The sequence below is a fragment of the Saccopteryx leptura genome, chromosome 2 (genome assembly GCF_036850995.1).
Source record: "Saccopteryx leptura isolate mSacLep1 chromosome 2, mSacLep1_pri_phased_curated, whole genome shotgun sequence".
Classification (NCBI taxonomy): Eukaryota; Metazoa; Chordata; class Mammalia; order Chiroptera; family Emballonuridae; genus Saccopteryx; species Saccopteryx leptura.
This window is the reverse complement of record NC_089504.1, coordinates 150116104-150136630: the sequence shown is the minus strand read 5'-3', so window position 1 is coordinate 150136630 and position 20527 is coordinate 150116104. Positions and strand designations below refer to the sequence as shown.

Genomic DNA, 20527 nt, shown 5'->3' with positions numbered 1-20527 from the left:
GGCATGCCTGAAGCCTTCTCTTTCTTCTCTATAAAGCTTTTCTACTCCTGTGCCTGCTTTGGGGTCTCTGTCAAATGCAACTGATGGTGGCTGACTTCTTGGCTTTGAATAAACAGCCTTTACTTGTTCTCATTTAGGTACTCTTCATTTATTTCCACAAGTAGGAAAATGCCATTATATGTTTGAAATGGCTCACTGAATTGCTCTTCCATGGCAGATAGGGCTGTACCTTAGAGAGGCTGTAAGAAGTAGCAAAAAGAGCACAGTAGTACTTGTGACTTTGAGGAAGTTATGGCTGGAAAGCAGGAAGTAGAGTGGCTGTGGGTAAAGGCACAGACCTTGTATCCAGACTGCCATGGTTCAAGTCCTGGCTCTGACACTTTCTAGCTGTGTCAATTTGGCAAGTTATTTAGCTAATTTGTACCACAGGTTCCTCACCCGTTAAACTGCATCATAGGGCAATTGGAAGGGTTATGAGACAACCCATGTAAAATATGAATATGAGGGGGGAGGGGCGGGGAGGGGAGGGGGGGAGGGGAGGGGAGGGGAGGGGAGGGGGTAAAGAAAGAGATCCAGCAACACTGGACTGAACTTCTTGAAAAGTAGCACTGGCTCCTTTAAAATGAGACAGATGTTCTTCTATTTTCGAAGTCTTCACCAACCAGCCTGGCCTCATTTGCTACCTGTGGACGGGGCTGAAAACATTTTTCTCTCACAAAGTTAGTAACGCTAGGAAACCAACGGGTGCAAAGACTGCCAATGCCATCATCCGTTTCAAAAAGATCTGTTGGTGGACGGATCTCCTTCAAATGTATCCTGAAAATTTCTATGCTTTCCAGAAACCAAAGACTCAAGTATCCTTTTCTGAGGCAGTTATTTAAGGGTCATAATTTAAAATTGCAGAGTTTATCATATATAAACAATTTTTATATAACTAGAAGCCCGATGCCACATTCCAGAAAGTGTAATCATGTTCATCAACAACAGTTAAAACATTTTCCATCATAGGCATTTTGCTATTCTTGGTAGGAAAAACAGCTATTTCAGAGAATTAAGGTAAAGCTGTTGCGACATAATTGTGTTTATTTTCAACTAAAATTAAATGTGGCATCACGGAGTATCCAATCTAACCAAAAACACCTGTGCTTCACAAAACAAAGATTTTTGTCTGAATCATTTCTGCGGATCACACTCAACACTTCCAACAGGCAGTTGCTCAACCTTGCAATGACTGCATAAAATGTAGTTTTGTAGCCAACTTTCTAGAATAAATTTTTAAAAACCCATTGTCTAGCATAAACCATCATAATATCAAATATCATTAAATATAAACAGTATTTTACTTTAGCATTTCACTTGAAATTTAAGTAAGGTAGTCACTTGAGAGTGCACTGATAACACCAACCTAGGGTAACTTAGCAATGACAAGAAGACATCACATAGACATTCTGATTTACAATACGTATTCTGAACTAAGTAGGCAAGAATGGTTGATAAACATTAGATGGTTTCACACGAGTGAGTGTTTTTCCCAAGCCTCGGCTCACCTTAATCTTGCAGGAGTACACAAAGTTTCTTTTAAAGAGTAGGGGGAGCTCTTGGGAGGGTCTCAAGGAGATTGGAAAGAGCAGCTTCCCCGAGGGAACCCCCCGGAGGCGGCCGCAGCCCGGAGCGCTTTCCCGATTGTCCAGGGGCGCGCTGAGCTGCCCCGCAGCGCGGGCGGCGGGAGGGACAGAGCGTGCACTCGGAGCCCCCCCACCCCGCGCCGGGCCGCACTCACCCAGGCCGCGCCAGCCCAGCGCGCCGTCGCAGCTGTCCAGGATCGCACAGAGCTCGCCCAGGAGCGCGGGAGGAATGTCAAACAGAAGCGTGTGCACCGAGAGCGCAGCGCGAGCTCCGCAGCTCCCGGCCATGGCTCGGCTGCCGGATACTAGGGGCCAAGAGGAGGAGGGATGCGGCGCCCAGCCCTCCGCACGTCCGCGAGGTGCCGTTACACAACCGCGGAAATCCTGCTTCCACCGCGGCCGAGAGGGCAGCACACTCCAAACCCAGGTCCTGGAAGGGGCGGGCCCCACATGACGCAAAGTGCCGCTCCCCACTGATGTCCTCAGGGACACCGACTTGGCCGTGGGGTCTCCCTGCTTTTGCTGAGTCCTTATCATTGGCTTTAAGTTTTGAAGAGTTATTATTATTATTATTATTATTATTATTATTATTTTCCATTCTTCTGGGTTTGGGACGTGACTGAAGAGACAAAGCAGAGTAAAAGCTGCAGAAAGACCAGAGCTGCAGAACTAATGGAGAGTTGTCCTGCCCTGGCATGACTGCCTCCTGGCGTGGATGGATTTGAGACCTGTCGTTACTTATTTTTAAAGTTTATTTCTTTTTCCCCTGTCACAAAACGGACACATTGAGAAACACTTGGAAAATCCAGAAAATTTGAAAGATGAGAATAATTACTCATAGCTCCACTCAGCTGAAAACAACCAACAACCACTCTAAACGTTTGGCTCATTTTCCTCCCAACTTTTACTGGATTTAAACAGATAAATGTGCACATATGAACTGATTATTGGAAAAAATGTATATAAATGCCAACAACAGAAAATGAAAAGAAAAAACAAAAAAGAATAAAATAGTCATTTTCTTCACAAGGCTGCCCCTTTTCCATACTGTATTTGGTTTTACTATGTTCTTTTCTCTTTGGGCTTTCTTGAAACATTGTTTGACCACTTTGTCCTTCCTTAAAAGGCTTCACAGTTATCTTCCTTTTGCTTTCAACATAGTTTAAGCAAATTTTGCTATTGTTTTGAAATCTATCATTAGTGCTGTAATATCCCCCAGCAGGCATGATACAGATGCTACTGACAAAAAGAGGAGATGCTTCCAAAGTGATGAGAAAAATCCCAGCCTCTATGACTGGAAGAGTGGACATGGACCATTAACTGAAAAAATATCAACACCTATTTGAATCCTTTCAGATTTGCAGTCTTTAGGAATGGCGCCCCCTAGAGATCAACAGTGCCAATACACTACCATTTAGTACTACCTGAATTTTCAAGACGTTCTCACCTGAAGTATTTCACATTTTTGAAAATTAGTAATGGCGATACCTTTTTGGAAAAAGCTCCTATATCCTTTTTTCAGATGGATAAGATTTTATTGTCAATCTGTACATGCTTAAAAAGCCCTATACCTCTCAAAGGGACTAGGCGAATAGGGTGAACAATGGAGGCAAGATACTATTAAGTGTTGGGTAGCTCTTGAACTGCTAGAAGAGGGAGACAAACTTGCATATACAGAGGAGCCAGGAAATCGTTGTGGGTGAGTGAAGCAGGTGGCAAGGCCTGATTTGCCAGGTTTTCTGGTTTACAAAGAAGCAAAAATTTTATGTGAAATCCAGATTGTGAAATCTATATAGATTATGTGAAATCTCTTGAATTTTCAGTGTTAGTAGTTAGTATCAAGATAGCTCCCTCCCTATTCTGGAGGATTGCCTCTAAATTTTGAATTCTATATCATCAGATTATATCACTCATTACTCTTCACTCTTGCTGTCATCCTCTGCTTCCCCCAGCTCATTTCATCTCCTCATTTTTAGATATATAGCTCCTTCTCACTGTAATTCTCTTCAATACTAATATTAATCCAAGTTGTACATTTTTTTTGACAGAGAGAGAGTCAGAGGGAGGGATAGACAGGAAGGGAGAGAGATGAGAAGCACCAAGTCTTCGTTTGCAGCACCTTAGCTGTTCATTGATTGATTTCTCATATGTGCCTTGACCAGGGGCTACAGCAGAGCAAGTGACCCTTTGCTCAAGCCAGTAATCTTGCATTCAAGACAACAACCTTGGGCTTCAAGCCAACAACCTTTGGACTCAAGCCAGTGACCATGGGGTCATATCTATGATCCCACGCTCAAGCCAGCAACACCATGGTCAAGCTGGATGAGCCTACACTCAAGCTGACAACCTTGAGGTTTTAAATCTGGGTCCTCTATGTCCCAGTCCAACGATCTATCCACTGCACCACTGCCTGGTCAGGCTTAAGCTGTACTTGTTGGTGATTTAAAATATAAGTTGAGTAGATTCTGATCATTCCCAATACCCTAGATTCTCAGTTCCTTGACTTCTCTGCTCCAGTGATCTCATCCTCTACCCTATTTTAGCCACTAACTTGCAAGAACTTGTCATTATCAATGACTGCATCCCATTCATACTTTCTTTTTTATGAAACCACCCTCTGACCACATCAAAAATCCTTGTAGTGCATATCCTCTAGTACTTTGACCTCAATAGTCCTTCCTTCTCACCAGAATACCAATCCAAAATCTTGTCTCATCTCCAGTCCCATCCTCTTGAGGTCCGCACTTTTCTCCTTATCCATAAAGCCCACACTCAATTATTTTAATCCCTCCTTTGCACATACACTCCATTTTCATATTTTTCTCTCACTTTGTTGAACTCTCTTGGCAAATCTAACATCCTGATTATGTCTAATTTTCCAATATTTGGCTCTGCACTCATTCACCTAACTGTAGGGGGGCAAACCCTGTTACAATAATTGGATTCAGTTTAAAATCAAAGCCATGGCCCTGGCCAGTTGGCTCAGGGGTAGAGCCTCAGCCTGGCGTGCAGGAGTCCTGGGTTAGATTCCAGGCCAGGGCACACAGGAGAAGCGCCTATCTGCTTCTCCACCCCTCCCCCTTTCCTTGCTCTCTATCTCTCTCTTCCCTTCCCGCAGCCAAGTCTCCATCGGAGCAAAAAGTTGGCCCGGTGCTGAGGATGGCTCCATGGCCTCTGCCTCAGGCGCTAGAATGGCTCTGGTTGCAACAGAGTGACGCCCCAGATGGGCAGAGCATCGCCCCCTGGTGGGCGTGCCGGGTGGATCCCGGTTGGGCGCATGCGGGAGTCTGTCTGACTGCCTCCCCGTTTCCAACTTCAGAAAAATACAAAAAAAAAAAAAAAGCCATGACTCTCAAGTGGGTCCTGTATGTTGCCTGGCAGTTACACTATGTGCCTTGAGTTCATTTACTCTTCTGGTCTCCTTGACAACTGTTTTCTGCTTTCTCTTTTCTCCTCAGTTCCCATCATCTTCTCCCCAACCTCCATGCTCTGCTGATGACCTTGAGAATATTTCTTGAGGCTACTGTTGCATCAGGAAAACACTTCCGCAGAATCTCACTACCACATTGAGCTACCTACCAGCACTTGTATCAACACACACTCTTCGCTCTTATCCATAGCTGAGATATCTAGCCAGTTTTCAAACCAGGAATCCTATTATTTTCAGCCAGCCGCATCCTGATACACTGAACAGACATTTGTTAATACTCCATGGTTTATTGAAGGCCCATAAAACCTATGGAAAGGAAACAAAACTGTCAAAAATTGGAGTTGAAACTCTATCTGTGAGATGGGCGTGGAAATTGGATTGCAGGGAGAGGCACCTGGCCTAAAAGAGTAAGTCTCAGTAGAGAATGACTCTGACAGCATGGTCAGAAGCAGTGTGAAGTTCTGGATATGCCCGAGACTGCACTAGAATTCATGCAGACTCAAACCCTGCACTGCATCTATCAACCCACTACCAGCATACATGCTTTCTGGCAAAGAGAGAGCTGTGGTTAAACTTTAAAAGTGGTTTAGCCTGATTGGTGGTGTGCATTGGATAGAAGTGTTGACCAGGAATGCTAAGGTCCCCAGTTTGAACTCTTAAAAGAAAAAATAAAAGCTTGGATTTCAATCTGGTGCCTTTATAATGTACATAAGTTCACATATGAAAATATTCAGCCTATTTGAGTTTAAATATATTAGTAATTTTTTAGATCAAATGGTATTTCCTCAGGCTTATCTGAGTTCCACAGAATTAGTACCTAATCACTCAATCTTCCTTGAATTTTTGCTTATTTATCTTTTATGATGATACTCAGTATTTTCTTCCTACATTCCTGATAGTTGCTTGTTTTCTTAACTGACTCTTCCTCTGACTTGTACTATGAACCCACAAACTGAATTCTTTGATCTTTTTATTCCAGATCTTAGATATGTCAAATAATGTCATTCATCTATTATTTCTACATGGACCACTTTCATATTTGTGCTCTCAGCCTTAATCTGCCCTATAAATTCCCTTCTTAACTCTTATCTCAGTATTTATTGAACAATTTTACTTCAATTTCATGCTTTCATCTCAAATAAGCATGCCCAAAACTGATCATTGCCTATAAAGCCAACTTGTGTCTGGTTACATAGGCCAAGAGAACTCTTAATAATTTTGATTGATTTATTGATATATTCAGAAGAATGTACTGAACATCAAATGTGGCAGACATTGTGTTAATCACCAAATCTTACTCTTCTGTAATGTCTTGAGTATGTGTATGGGTCTTTTCCAATTTGTACTAGTTATTTCATATTTGGATTTTTTAAATATCTTCTGCCTAATGAACCTATACTTACCCTTTAAGACAAAATTGAAAGGTCACCAACTGTATTATGGGTTGACTTGTGTACCCCCCAAATACATATATATTTAAGTCCTAATCCTTATGACCTTCATTGGAAATAAAGTCTTTGCATATGTAATCAAATTATGATGAGGTTATACTGCATTAGGGTGGGCCCTAATCCAACAACTAGTGTCCTTATGAGAAGAGGAAATTTGGACACAGAGACACAGAAAGAGGAAGACCTAGAGATGATAAATGAAGAGTTTGGAGTAATGCAGCTACAAGCTAAGGAAATTCAAGAATTGCTATCAAGCACCAGAAAGGACAAAAGAGGCATGCCACAGATTATCCTGGCCTCTAGAAGAAACTAGCCCTGTTGGCACTATGAGTTTAGACCTTTGGCCTCCAGAACTGTGAGAGAAAAAATTTTGGTTGTTTTAAGCCACCCTGTTTGTAGTAATTTGTTATGGCAGCCCTAACAAACTAAAATAGTTTATGAAGCCATGATAATATTCCCAAAGTTAATCATTCTTTATTGGTTCCATAACACTCAGTACTCACTTCTATAATAATATAATAACTTTTTTTTTTTTTTTTGCTATTTCCCTGAGGGCTTTGTGGGGGTTGGGGTATAGTGGGGAAGTCATAGCCATCTTTGTGCCAATCATTATGCAAGGTACTTTATCATCTTCTTAAAATTTTATTGTTTGGTGTTTCACATTTAGATCCATTTGGAATTTATTTTTTGTAATTGGTGAAAGGTAGGGGATCAAACTTTGCTAATGCTCCTTTTTTAGTCAATATAAAGATGGGTTCCTTGTTCAATTCCAGTTTGTTTTATATAATAAATCCTATTGTTATGATTTTATGTTAAAATTAATAATACGCTTATAAAATGTAAAGTCATAAAATGTAAGGTGTTTTTTGGCTTATATTTATAGAAGTGTGGTTAGTTCTTTTAACAAAAGCTTCCAATAACATCAAATTTAAGGATTTAGATTCAGAATAGACAGTTCCACAGCTATTCTGAGTTCCACTTTCAAAGTCTTCTGAGTATTATGGATAAAGTAGGGACTGGGCAAATGTAAACTCATCAGAAAAGTCTCCCAGGAATCCTGGGATATTACTTTGGGTATATCTATACCTTATCTTTGTATTAGAATGACACCAATATCACGAATATTTAGATTCATTGAATTTGCCACCATCATTTTTTTTAGATTAATATAATACAATACAGTATCCCCTTTTTCCGGCCCTTAGTCAGGACACTCCCCAGTGTATTCTACATTTGGTATAGCATAGAGTGATCTGGCCTTTGCTTATCTATGCAGCCTATTATTTGCTACCAGTACCCTATTCCCACTGGGTTTTGCCCTCTTTCCTTTTTTGTAGATGTTGGTCCCTGTATCACTCTTGTAATATTGTAATAACTCTGTGTTATTACAGGTGTCTACCTACATCACTCTCCTCTGGTTGCCTCCTACTTGTCTTCAGCATTAGGCATTATCTCGTTCAAAAATCTTGGTTTATAGAAAGTGCTCATTAAATTTAGGGGTTAATAATACTATTTTTAACATAAAAGAATTAAAAATGTATCCCCATGAAGACACTTCTCCAAAGAGGACATACAGATTGCCAATAGACATATGAAGAGATGCTCAATATCACTAATTATCAGATAAATGCAAATTAAAAGCTCAATGAGGTTTCATCCCACACCTATTAGAATGGCCATCACAATAAATCAACAAACCAGAGTTGGTGAAGAGCCTGACCAGGCAGTGGCACAGTGGATGGAGTGTCCAACTGGGATGCAGAGGACCCAAGTTTGAAACCCCGAGGTCTCTGGCTTGAGCGTGGGCTCATCTGGTTTGAGCAAAGCTCACTAGCTTGAGCCCAAGGTTGCTGGCTTGAGCAAGGGGCCCCCTGGTCTGCTGTGGCTCCAGTCAAGGCACATATGAGAAAGCAATCAATGGACAACTAAGGTGCCGCAATGAAGAATTGATGCTTCTCGTCTCTCTCCCTTCCTGTCTGTCCCTATCTGTCCCTTTTTCTGTCTCTCTCTGTCTCTGTCAGAAAGAAAAAAAAAGTTGGTGAGGATGCTGAAAAAAGGGAACCCTCATGTTCTATTGGTAAGAATGAAGAGGCCCTGGACGGTTGGCTCAGTGGTAGAGCGTTGGCCTGGCGTGCAGAAGTCCCGGGTTCGATTCCCGGCCAGGGCACACAGGAGAAGCGCCCATCTGCTTCTCCACCCCTCCCCCTCTCCTTCCTCTCTGTCTCTCTCTTCCCCTCCCACAGCGAGGCTCCATTGAAGCAAAGATGGCCCGTGCGCTGGGGATGGCTCCTTGGCCTCTGCCCCAGGTGCTAGATTGGCTCTGGTCGCAACAGAGTGACGCCCCGGAGGGGCAGAGCATCGCCCCCTGGTGGGCAGAGTGCCGCCCCCTGGTGGGCGTGCCGGGTGGATCCCGGTCGGGCGCATGCGGGAGTCTGTCTGACTGTCTCTCCCCGTTTCCAGCTTCAGGAAAAAAAAAAAAAAAGAATGGAGATTTGTGCAGCCACTATGAAGAATGGTTTGGAGGGTCCTCAAAAAAATGAAAATGGAACTGCCTATGAGCCCATGATTCTACTTCTGGATATATATCCAAAGAAACCCAAAACACTAATTCAAAAGAATACACACACCTTTATAGTCGTTGCAGCATTATTTACACTGGACAAAATATGGAAGCAACCCAAGTGCCCATCAGTAGATGAGTGGATAAAAAGTGGTGGTACATTTACACAATGGAATACTACTTGACAATAAAAAAAGAATGAAATCTTACCATTTGCAACAGCATGGATAGACCTATGAGGGTATTATGCTAAGTCAGTGGTTCTCAAAGTGTGCGCCAGGGCACACTGGTGTGCCCTAGATTTCCAGGTGTGCCCTATGGTATTCCAGAGAAATATGTGCCTCTTGGGGACCAAAAAACCAATAGGATTTTTAGAGTTTAGATTTTGGGAGGACAGAGGTGTGGGGAATTGGCTGTAAGTTAGGGGTCCCCAAACTATAGCCCATGGGCCGCATGCGGCCTCCTGAGGCCATTTATCCAGCCCCCACTGTACTTCTGGAAGGAGCACCTCTTTCATTGGTGGTCAGTGAGAGGTGCATCCTGTGCTCCTAGGGTACTGTATGTGGCGGCACCACAAAGTGTAGTGTTGCTCATGTACAGTACTACTTCCGGTGACACGGGATGCACGTGTCACGGCTCTGGAAGCACATCATATCATCATATCACTTGTTACGCCTAGCAGTGACAAATATGGAACTGGACATTGACCATCTCATTAGCCAAAAGCAGGCCCATAGTTCCTATTGAAATACTGGTCAGTTTGTTGATTTAAATTTACTTGTTCTTTATTTTAAATATTGTATTTGTTCCCATTTTTTTTTTTTTTTTGCACTTTAAAATAAGATATGTGCAGTGTGCATAGGGATTTGTTCATAGTTTTTTTTTTTATACTCCGGCTCTCCAACGGTCTAAGGGACAGTGAACTGGCCCCCTGTGTAAAAAGTTTGGGTACCCCTGCTGAAAGCTGACAGTCTGCCCAACCCTCCACCTCACTTACCCAATTAGGTTGCAAAAGGCTGTTTAGCTGTGGTGCTGGATTGTTTACACTACCCCCCATGTTCCCTGGAAAGGCAGGAGGCAAGTTTCTTCTATCCTTTGTTTGGTGAAAGGTAAGATAATGTGTATGGTGCGGGTTTTCTGCACTCAACACAATTAAGAGTAAAAAGAGAAACTAAGAGGACTCTTCAACCAAGGAACACTGAAGAAGCCACACAGAGACTGGTAGGAAAAGTGGAAACGGGGAAATGTGGAGAGGGTTGCCCAGCTCCCCAGAGCGAACGGCAGCAGGGAGAGACTCGCGTGGCGGAAAGTGAGTTTAGCAGAGGGGGAAGGGTCCTGAGCCCCAGGAACAAAGCCCCAGCCTGCAGCCCCAGAGCCCAGAAGAGGCGTAAGGACAGTATTTAGCTGGAAACAAGTCGAGATACTGTTTTTGAGAAAGAGTCTGATTTCTCAGACCCAGGATCCTTCTTAAAGGGACCGTGCAGAACATCTCTCATAACCACCCTCTCGGGGCTCCTGGGGACGGGGGGGGGGGAGAGGAGAAGACCAGAGCTACAGGAAGAGAGGGTAATCTAGGAGGCACAGGGAGAAGCATTTTGGGAGATAGCCACCCTAACCCCTGGGACGAGTCACTCCCCAAAGCTGAAGGGAATATTTCCCCCGGAAACAGCAATACCAGCAAAAGGAAGCAGGAGAGCAGCCAAACAAGCTCCCCCGCGGCATTCAGAGCAGAGAGTCGCATAGAAGGAGGGAGCTTTTGGGTCTACAGTAGTGAGTCTTAGGGTCCGAGCTGCAACGCCCCCACCCACGCGGCTGAGGGCGCGCCGGAGGGCCAGCGGCAGCGGGAGACAAAAGCGTGGTTCTGCTGGCAGGGGTGGAAACCAGCTGGCCACCACTCGGCTCAGGTGTGAGCTCAATCTTGCCTGGCTGGGGAGAGGGGGGCGTGCAAAAGCGGTCAAGCTTAGCTGCCGGCAGCCTGTAATCCAGCCTGCGGGGGAGGGGGGGGGAGAAAGGGCGGGAACCCAGGAAAGGGTGGAGACCAGCCCCTGAGCAAGGGCAGAGGAGCACAGCCTTGCCCTGCCCTGTAACCCAGGCTTGCGATCAGACTTGGTAGCCGGCTCCTCCCGCGGGGGTGGAGCCAAAAGCCCAGAAGAGGAGGAGTTCCGCTACTGAGCTGAGCTTGGGCACACAGTCCTGCCCGGAGGTAGAGCCAAGGCTAGCAGCTGTTCCTTGAGTGGGCTCCTCCTGCAAGGGCGGGGCGAAATCCCGGAAACAGGCAAAGACCCGCAGCCGAGCAAAGGTGCTCGCCAGTGCCCTGAGGACCCAGCATAACGTCACACACGGGGGCGGGGCAAAGGCCAAGGCCACCAACGCTTGTGCACCCGAGCACATGATCACAGCCACTCCCGTGAAGAGAAAATGCGGAGGCAGAGAAATACAACACAAATAAACCAAGAGAAATCCCCAGAAAAGGACCTAAGTGAATCAGATATAACCAAATTACCAGATGCAGAGTTTAAAATAATGATTGTTAGGATGCTCAAAGATATTAGAACAACCATAGATGGCCATTACGAAAACCTAAATAAAGAGATAACAAATATAAAAAAGGACATTGAAATAATAAAAAAGAATCAGTCAGAAATGACAAATACAATATCTGAAATAAAGAATGCAATGGAAGGAATTAAAAGCAGGATGGATGAAGCAGAGAAACGAATCAGTGAGTTAGAGGACACGATAAATAAAGGCACGGAAGCAGAGCAGAAAAAAGAAAAGAGACTCAAAAAGTCTGAGGAAACTCTAAGAGAGCTCTGTGACAACATGAAGAGAAATAACATCCGCATCATAGGGGTTCCTGAAGAAGAAGAGAAAAAACAAGGGATAGAGACTTTGTTCAAACATATTATAGCGGAAAACTTCCCCCAATTAAGGCAGGAAAACATTACACATGTTCAGGAAGCACAGAGAACTCCATTAAGGAGAAACCCAAAGAAACCAACACCAAGACACATCATAATTAAAATACCAAAGCTAAATGATAAAGAGAAAATATTAAAAGCTGCTAGAGAAAAAAAGACTATCACCTACAAAGGAGCCCCCATAAGGATGACTTCTGACTTCTCAACAGAAACACTTGAGGCCGGAAGGGAATGGCAAGAAATATTCAAAGTAATGCAGAACAAGAACCTACAACCAAGACTACTTTATCCAGCAAGGCTATCATTTAAAATTGAAGGTGAAATAAAAAGCTTTACAGACAAAAAACCCTCAAGGAATTCACTGCAACCAAACCAAGGCTGCAAGAAATGCTAAGGGACCTGTTGTATGTAAACAGATCAAAGGAAAAAAAGAATATAGCAAAAGAGGAATACAGTTTCAAAGAAAAAAAATGGCATTAAACAATTACATATCAGTAATAACCTTAAATGTTAATGGATTAAATGATCCGATCAAGAGACATAGGGTAGCTCCGTGGATAAGAAAACAGGACCCATACATATGCTGTCTACAAGAGACACACCTTAAATCAAAAGATGCACACAGGCTGAAGATAAAAGGATGGAAAAAAATATTTCACGCAAATGGAAATGAAAAAAAAGCTAGGGTAGCAATACTTATATCAGACAAAATGGACTTTAAAACCAAGACCATAGTTAGAGATAAAGAAAGTCACTACATAATGATAAAGGGAGCAAACCAAAAGGAAGATATAACTATTATAAATATCTATGCACCTAATATAGGAGCACCTAAATATATAAAGCAGACTTTGATGGACTTAAAGGGCGAGATCAACAGCAATACTATAATAGGAGGGGATTTCAACACCCCATTAACATCATTAGATAGATCCTCAAGAAAGAAAATCAACAAAGAAACAGCAGACTTAAAGGACATATTAGATCAACTCGATTTAATAGATATCTTCAGAACCTTTCACCCTAAAACAGCAGAATATACATTCTTTTCAAGCGCTCATGGTACATTCTCTAGAATAGACCACATGTTAGGGCACAAAAGCGGTCTCAACAAATTTAAGAAGATTGAAATTATATCAAGCACTTTTTCTGATCACAATGGCATTAAACTAGAAATCAACCACAATAGAAAAATGGAAAAAGATTCAAACACTTGGAAACTAAATAGCACATTATTAAATAACGAATGGGTTAACATTGAGATCAAAGAAGAAATTAAAAAATTCCTAGAAACAAACGATAATGAGCATACATCAACTCAAAATTTATGGGACACAGCAAAAGCAGTACTAAGAGGGAAGTTTATAGCATTACAGGCATACCTCAAGAAGCTAGAAAAAGCTCAAATAAAAAAACTTAACCCTGCATCTAAAAGAACTAGAAAAAGAACAGCAAGTAAAGCCCAGAGCTAGTAGAAGGAAGAAAATAATAAAGATCAGAGCAGAAATAAATGACACAGAGGCTAAAGAAACAATACAGAGGATCAATGAATCCAGGAGCTGATTCTTTGAAAAGGTAAACAAGATCGATGAACCTTTAACGAGACTCACCAAGAAAAAAAGACAGAGGACTCAAATAAATAAAATTAGAAACGAGAGTGGAGAAATAACAACTGACACAACAGAAATACAAAATATTGTAAGAAAATACTATGAAGAACTGTACGCCAAAAAACTAGACAACCTAGATGAAATGGACAAATTCCTTGAATCATATAATCTTCCAAAAATCAATCTGGAAGAATCAGAAAACCTAAACAGACCAATTACAACAAATGAGATTCAAACAGCTATCAAAAAACTCCCAAAAAAGTAAAGTCCAGGGCCTGATGGCTTCACAAGTGAATTCTACCAAATATTCAAAGAAGAACTAACTCCTATCCTTCTCAAGCTATTTCAAAAAATTCAAGAGGAAGGAAGACTTCCAAACTCCTTTTATGAGGCGAGCATAATTCTGATTCCAAAACCAGGCAAAGGCAACACAAAAAAAGAAAATTATAGGCCAATATCCCTGATGAACTTAGATGCAAAAATCCTCAACAAAATATTAGCAAACCGGATCCAGCAATATATGGAAAAAATCATATACCATGATCAAGTGGGATTTATTCTTGGGAGGCAAGGCTGGTACAATATTTGCAAATCAATCAATGTGATTCATCACATAAACAAAAGAAAGGAGAAAAACCACATGATAATTTCAATAGATGCAGAAAAAGCATTTGATAAAGTCCAGCACCCATTCATGATCAAAACTCTCAGCAAAGTGGGAATACAGGGAACATACCTCAACATGATAAAGGCCATCTATGACAAACCCACAGCCAACATCATACTCAATGGGCAAAAATTAAAAGCAATCCCCTTAAGATCAGGAACAAGGCAGGGGTGCCCCCTTTCACTGCTCTTATTCAACATAGTTCTGGAAGTCCTAGCCACAGCAATCAGACAAGAAAAAGAAATAAAAGGCATCCAAATTGGAAAAGAAGAAGTAAAACTATCATTATTTGCAGATGATATGATATTGTATATAGAAAACCCTAAAGTCTCAGTCAAAAAACTACTAGAACTGATAAATCAATTCGGCAAGGTGGCAGGATATAAAATCAATACACAGAAATCAGAGGCATTTTTATACACTAATAATGAACTGTCAGAAAGAGAAATCAAGGAATCAATCCCCTTTACCATTGCAACCAAAAAAATAAAGTACCTAGGAATAAATCTAACCAAGGAGATTAAAGACTTGTACTCTCGGAAAATTATAAAACATTGATAAAAGAAATCAGGGAAGATACGAATAAGTGGAGGCATATACCGTGTTCATGGTTAGGAAGAATAAACATCATTAAAATGTCTAAATTACCCAAAGCAATTTATAAATTCAATGCAATACCGATTAAAATACCGATGACTTACTTCAAAGATATAGAACACATATTCCAAAAATTTTTATGGAACCAAAAGAGAACACGAATAGCCTCAGCAATCTTGAAAAGGAAGAATAAAGCGGGAGGTATCACACTTCTGGATATCAAGTTATATTATAAGGCCATTGTACTCAAAACAGCATGGTACTGGCATAAGAACAGGCACATAGATCAATGGAACAGAACAGAGAACCCAGAAATAAACCCACAGTTCTATGGACAACTGATATTTGACAAAGGGGGTAAGGAAATACAATGGAGTAAAGACAGCCTCTTCAACAAATGGTGTTGGGAAAATTGGACAGCTACCTGCAAAAAAATGAAACTAGACCACCAACTTACACCACTCACAAAAATAAACTCAAAATGGATAAAAGACTTAAATGTAAGCCGTGAAACCATAAGCATCTTAGAAGAAAACATAGGCAGTAAGCTCTCTGACATCTGTCGCAGCAATATATTTGCTGATTTGTCTCCACAGGCAAGTGAAATAAAAGACAGGATAAACAAATGGGACTTTTTCAAACTAAAAAGCTTCTGCACAGCTAAAGACAATAAGAACAGAATAAAAAGACAAACTACACAATGGGAGAATATATTTGACATTGCGTCTGATAAGGGGTTAATAACCAAAATTTATAAAGAACTTGTAAAACTTAATACCAGGAAGACAAACAATCCAATCCAAAAATGGGCAAAAGAAATGAATAGACACTTCTCCAAAGAGGACACACAGATGGCCAATAGGCATATGAAAAAATGTTCAACATTACTAATCATTAGAGAAATGCAAATTAAAACCACAATGAGATATCACCTCACACCAGTCAGAATGGCGCTCATCAATAAAACAACACAGAATAAGTGCTGGCGAGGATGTGGAGAAAAGGGAACCCTCCTGCACTGCTGTTGGGAATGCAGACTGGTGCAGCCACTGTGGAAAACAGTATGGAGATTCCTCAAGAAATTAAATATCGAACTGCCTTTTGACCCAGCTATCCCACTTTTAGGAATATACCCCAAGAACACCATAGCACTGTTTGAAAAGAAGAAATGCACCCCCATGTTTATGGCAGCATTGTTCACAATAGCAAAGATCTGGAAACAGCCCAAGTGTCCATCAGAGGACGAGTGGATTAAAAACCTTTGGTATATATATACTATGGAATACTACTCAGCCATAAGAAATGATGACATAGGATCTTTTACAACAACATGGATGGGCCTTGATAACATTATACTGAGTGAAAGAAGTAAATCAGAAAAAACTAAGAACTATATGATTCCATACAGAGGTGGGACATAAAGATGAGACTCAGACATGGACAACAGTGTTGGGGGTACCGGGTGGGGCGAAGAGAGGGAGGGGGTTGGGGGAAGGGTGGGGCACAAAGAGCATGGCTTTTCAGCATTTGCCATATTCCCCCTTTAATGTATAGACAGACAGCAAATATTTACTTATGGTGTTTCCACTAAAAAGACTGCTGTCTTAGGGACAAATGCTGATGAACTATTTAGCAGTTCCTCCTTCTTCAAAGACTTTTATGTCAACATAGAGCTCCATGTTTCATAGGACATACTAAAGCTCACTCCATGCTCCCTGGAGCTTTAACACAAGGGAATGCCCTTTTTTTTTTTGGTTGTATTTTTTCTTTATTTATTTTTTTTATTTTTCTGAGGATGGAAATGGGGAGGCAGTCAGACAGACTCCTGCATGCGCCTGACCGGGATCCACCTGGCATACCTACCAGGGGGGAATGCTCTGCCCATCTGGGGTGTTGCTCTGTTACAACCAGAGTCATTCTAGCAACTGGGGCGGAGGCCATGGGGCCATCCTTAGTGCCCGGGGTGGCTTTTGCTCCAGTGGGGCCTTGGCTGCGGGAGGGGAAGTGAGAGACAGAGAGGAGGGAGAGCGGGAGGGGTGGAGAAGTAGATGGGTGCTTCTCCTGTGTGCTCTGGCCAGGAATCGAACCCGGGAATCCTGCACACCAGGCCAATGACTCCTACAGGTCTACCATATCATATTTTTTACTTAAAAAAAAAATTTTAATTTTTACATTTCTTTTGAAGGCTGATGAACAGGAGACACCAAATCTTTTTCCCCTGCAAACTACTACCTTCTTTATTAGATCCAGCTAATAACACTGTTTTGTCTTTTTCCAAATAGCTCCAGATATATGGAAAAGATTTATATAGGTGGATGGGGATCCTCAAACCCCTCAGCGAGATCTTCTGAGCATGGCTTTTAAGATACCTAGAGGCAGAAAAAGCCCAGTAGAGATCAGGGGAACTACCAGCTTTTAGGATATGCCCTTAAAGGCTCCAACGCCCCAAAGGGGTCTCATAGGATGCCATCTGGGTCCTGCTTCAATAGTGGAAAGGAAGGTCATTGAGCTAAAGCCTGCCAGGCTTACATGCCTCTGCTGTGAGGAAACAGGGACACTGGAAGTTAGGCTTCCCCCTCACTCCTCTAAGGGAGGGTTCAGTCTCTTCCAGCCCTGCTCCAGCCACCTACGACCTAACCTTGCCCAGAAAGCTGGGGTTTGCCACTGAAGGCTGAAGGTGCCCAGGGCCATCGGCCCCATCTATGATACTGTGGACAAGCCTAGGTTATTTCTTCCAAGAAGCAGGTAAACTGATCTCATTTGCACAAGGGCCACTTAACTATGTTTTGCCTGAATAGTCAGGTTTTTTATTCTTCCCTCAAAGATCTCTGTTGTGGGTGTTGATAGTCCTATTTTCTGCTGCTTTGCTTAATATATAGTGTTTCCTTTATCCCTCCTACCTCAATGTCCCACTCATATTTCAGGCTGGGACCTACTCTTAATTTAGAGCTCTCTTTCCCCCCTTTGCCAACTTGTATTATGAATTTACCTTTGCCACCCAGCTTAGTGTATCCCAAGGTTCTCCTTACCATGCCACAGTCGCAGAGTTCTAGGGAAAAGCAACCTGGTCTCAACTCTCCAGGCAGAGGAGAACAGAAGCTCCATATCCACGCATGCTGCAAATGGCTTTTCCAGTCTACCTGAATCATTACCAGTTAGAAGCAGCGGTCATTGGGACTTGGACATGAGCTGCAAAGTATAGAATTGTGACAACAATTCCAGTGCCATGTGGACTTTTCCTGTGTGGACTTTTCCTGGACTCCTGCTCCCTGTGACAGCTCCTAACAGACTGAACTGTGGTTGGGTTGCATTTTTCCAGGGATTTGGCATGGTGATGGGGCCAATTTGGACTTGGTGAACATGTTAAGGACACTGCTCTTTTATGGATTCTTGCTATATTGGCCAAGAGTTTGCTTAAAGGCTTTCAATCACTGTAAAAAAAATAGAAGACTGGATAAAGAAGATGGGGCACATATACACCATGGTATACTATTCAGCTAGAAGAAATGATGACATCGGATCACTTACAGCAGAATGGTGGAACCTTGATAACATTATGCGGAGTGAAATAAGCGAATCAGCAAAAAACAAGAACTGCAGGATTCCATACATTGGTGGGACATAAAAACGAGACTAAGAGACATGGACAGGAGCGTGGTGGTTACGGAGGGTGGGGGGAGGGAAGGGGGGAGAGGGAGAAGGGGAGGGGTACAAAAAAAACTGGATAGAGGGTGAGGGAGGACGATCTCTCTTTGGGTGATGGGTATGCAACAGAACTAAATGACAAGATAACCTGGAAATGTTTTCTTTGAATATATGTACCCTGATTTATTGATGTCACCCCATTGAAATAAAAATTTATTTATAAAAATAAATTAAAAAAAAAAAGAGTAAAAAGAAATTCTTCAATGTATTGATGAGGAAATGAAAGTTTGCCTTTCAAATATATGCCCAAACATTGCAGAAATCGCTAGGACACATCAGGCTCATGTTTCTCATAAACACAAGAATGAAAAAACTTAACACATTCGCGCCGGTACCTGCCGAATTTACTAAATCTTACTAAGAATGTATCTATATATATAAAAAGATAACTTTTTGTCGTTATTAATTTTTTTTTTTTTCTGAAGCTGGAAACGGGGAGAGACAGTCAGACAGACTCCCACATGCGCCCGACCGGGATCCACCCCGCACGCCCACCAGGGGTGACGCTCTGCCCACCAGGGGGCGATGCTCTGCCCCTCCAGGGCGTTGTTCTGCCGTGACCAGAGCCACTCTAGCGCCTGAGGCAGAGGCCAAGGAGCCATCCCCAGCGCCCGGGCCATCTTTGCTCCAATGGAGCCTTGGCTGCGGGAGGGGAAGAGAGAGACAGAGAGGAAGGAGGGGGGAGGGTGGAGAAGCAAATGGGCGCTTCTCCTATGTGCCCTGGCCGGGAATCGAACCCGGGTCCCCCGCATGCCAGGCGGACGCTCTACCACTGAGCCAACTGGCCAGGGCCTAAAAATGTATTTTAATATCAGAATAAATTTAATTTTGTTGTATTGATTTCATTTAATTACCATAAAAGCACTCTTGGACTTTATATTTTTTTCTTTAATATCTGACTTAATTATTATAACATTTCTCAGAAACTTGTATATAGTGCACCTACAATTATTGGTAGGATTTTAAATGCACCCTGACTTCAAAAAGTTTGAGAACCACTGTGCTAAGTGAACTAAGCCAGTCAGAGAAAGACAAATGCCATATTTCACTTATATGTGGGACCTAAAACACAATATATTCAATATATAAACAGAACAGAAACAGACACAAAGATACAGAAAACAGATATCGTACATATTAATTACCCCATGTATAAGACGCACATTTTTCCAAAAAATTTGGGGTCAAAAAACTGAGTGTGTCTTATACAGTAGTTGTAGATTTTTTAACTTCCATTTCCTGCTTTTTCACACTTGTCTTTGCGCTCGTTGTTGAAGACAGTGATTCATCATTAGACACAGATGAGGACAAGCTAATGGATGGGAGTTCTGACAATGATGTGGAGTTGTATGAATTTCATGATGAATAAAACTTGAGTTCAATAACTTTATGTAATACATATTTTTTTCAAATTCCAGGTCCCAAAATTAAGGTGCATCTTATACATGGGGAAATATGGTAGTTCCAGAGGGTAGAGGTGTTGAAGGACTGGGTGAAAAGGCAAAGGGATTAATAGAGCTTGGTCGCTACAGAATAGTCATGGGGAAGTAATGTACAGCATAGGAAACATAGTAATATTGTAATAACCTTGGGTGTGAAGTGAGTACTGGAAATATCAGGGGTAGCACTTTGTTAAGGGTCTGATTATCTACCCACTATGCTGTACACCTGAAAATAATATTAAATAGTATTATCAACTGTAAGTGAAAGTTAAAAGAACCAAATAAACTTTTAGATCTGAAAAAAAAATTGTTTTAATACATCCCGAGTGTGATTACTGAAGGAGTAAGTGAAGTATATATTTGTCGAACTTCGCGTCTAAGGCTTTTTACCAGCTCTCCAAGCCCCAGTTTTATCACAAAGGCAGTGAGCAAACAGAAAAACCTCACTTCCGATGACGCTGAGAACGGAATCCGGGCTAAGTTCCTCCCAACCTGAAGCAACAGCTCCCTCAGCCTAAC

At 42.1% G+C, this 20527-nt stretch overlaps 1 protein-coding gene and 1 non-coding gene across 5 annotated transcripts in view; both read right to left on the bottom strand.

The window, feature by feature from the left end:
* Nucleotides 1-20522, bottom strand: part of IRAK3 (interleukin 1 receptor associated kinase 3) — a 76100-nt gene extending 55578 nt beyond the window's left edge. For 3 of the 4 annotated variants that reach the window (XM_066369058.1, XM_066369061.1, XM_066369059.1), the window contains exon 1: nt 1781-2074. In XM_066369058.1, the coding sequence (XP_066225155.1) occupies nt 1781-1913 (133 nt within the window). In that variant the 5' untranslated portion in view covers nt 1914-2074. Of the gene's footprint in view, nt 1-1780; nt 2075-20455 lie in introns of those variants that run through there. The other variant, XM_066369062.1, reaches the window with a different exon arrangement.
* On the bottom strand, nt 19283-19358 carry TRNAA-GGC (transfer RNA alanine (anticodon GGC)). The gene has a single exon. It is a non-coding gene; the product is annotated as a tRNA-Ala (tRNA).
* Nucleotides 20523-20527: the final 5 nt, after the last annotated feature.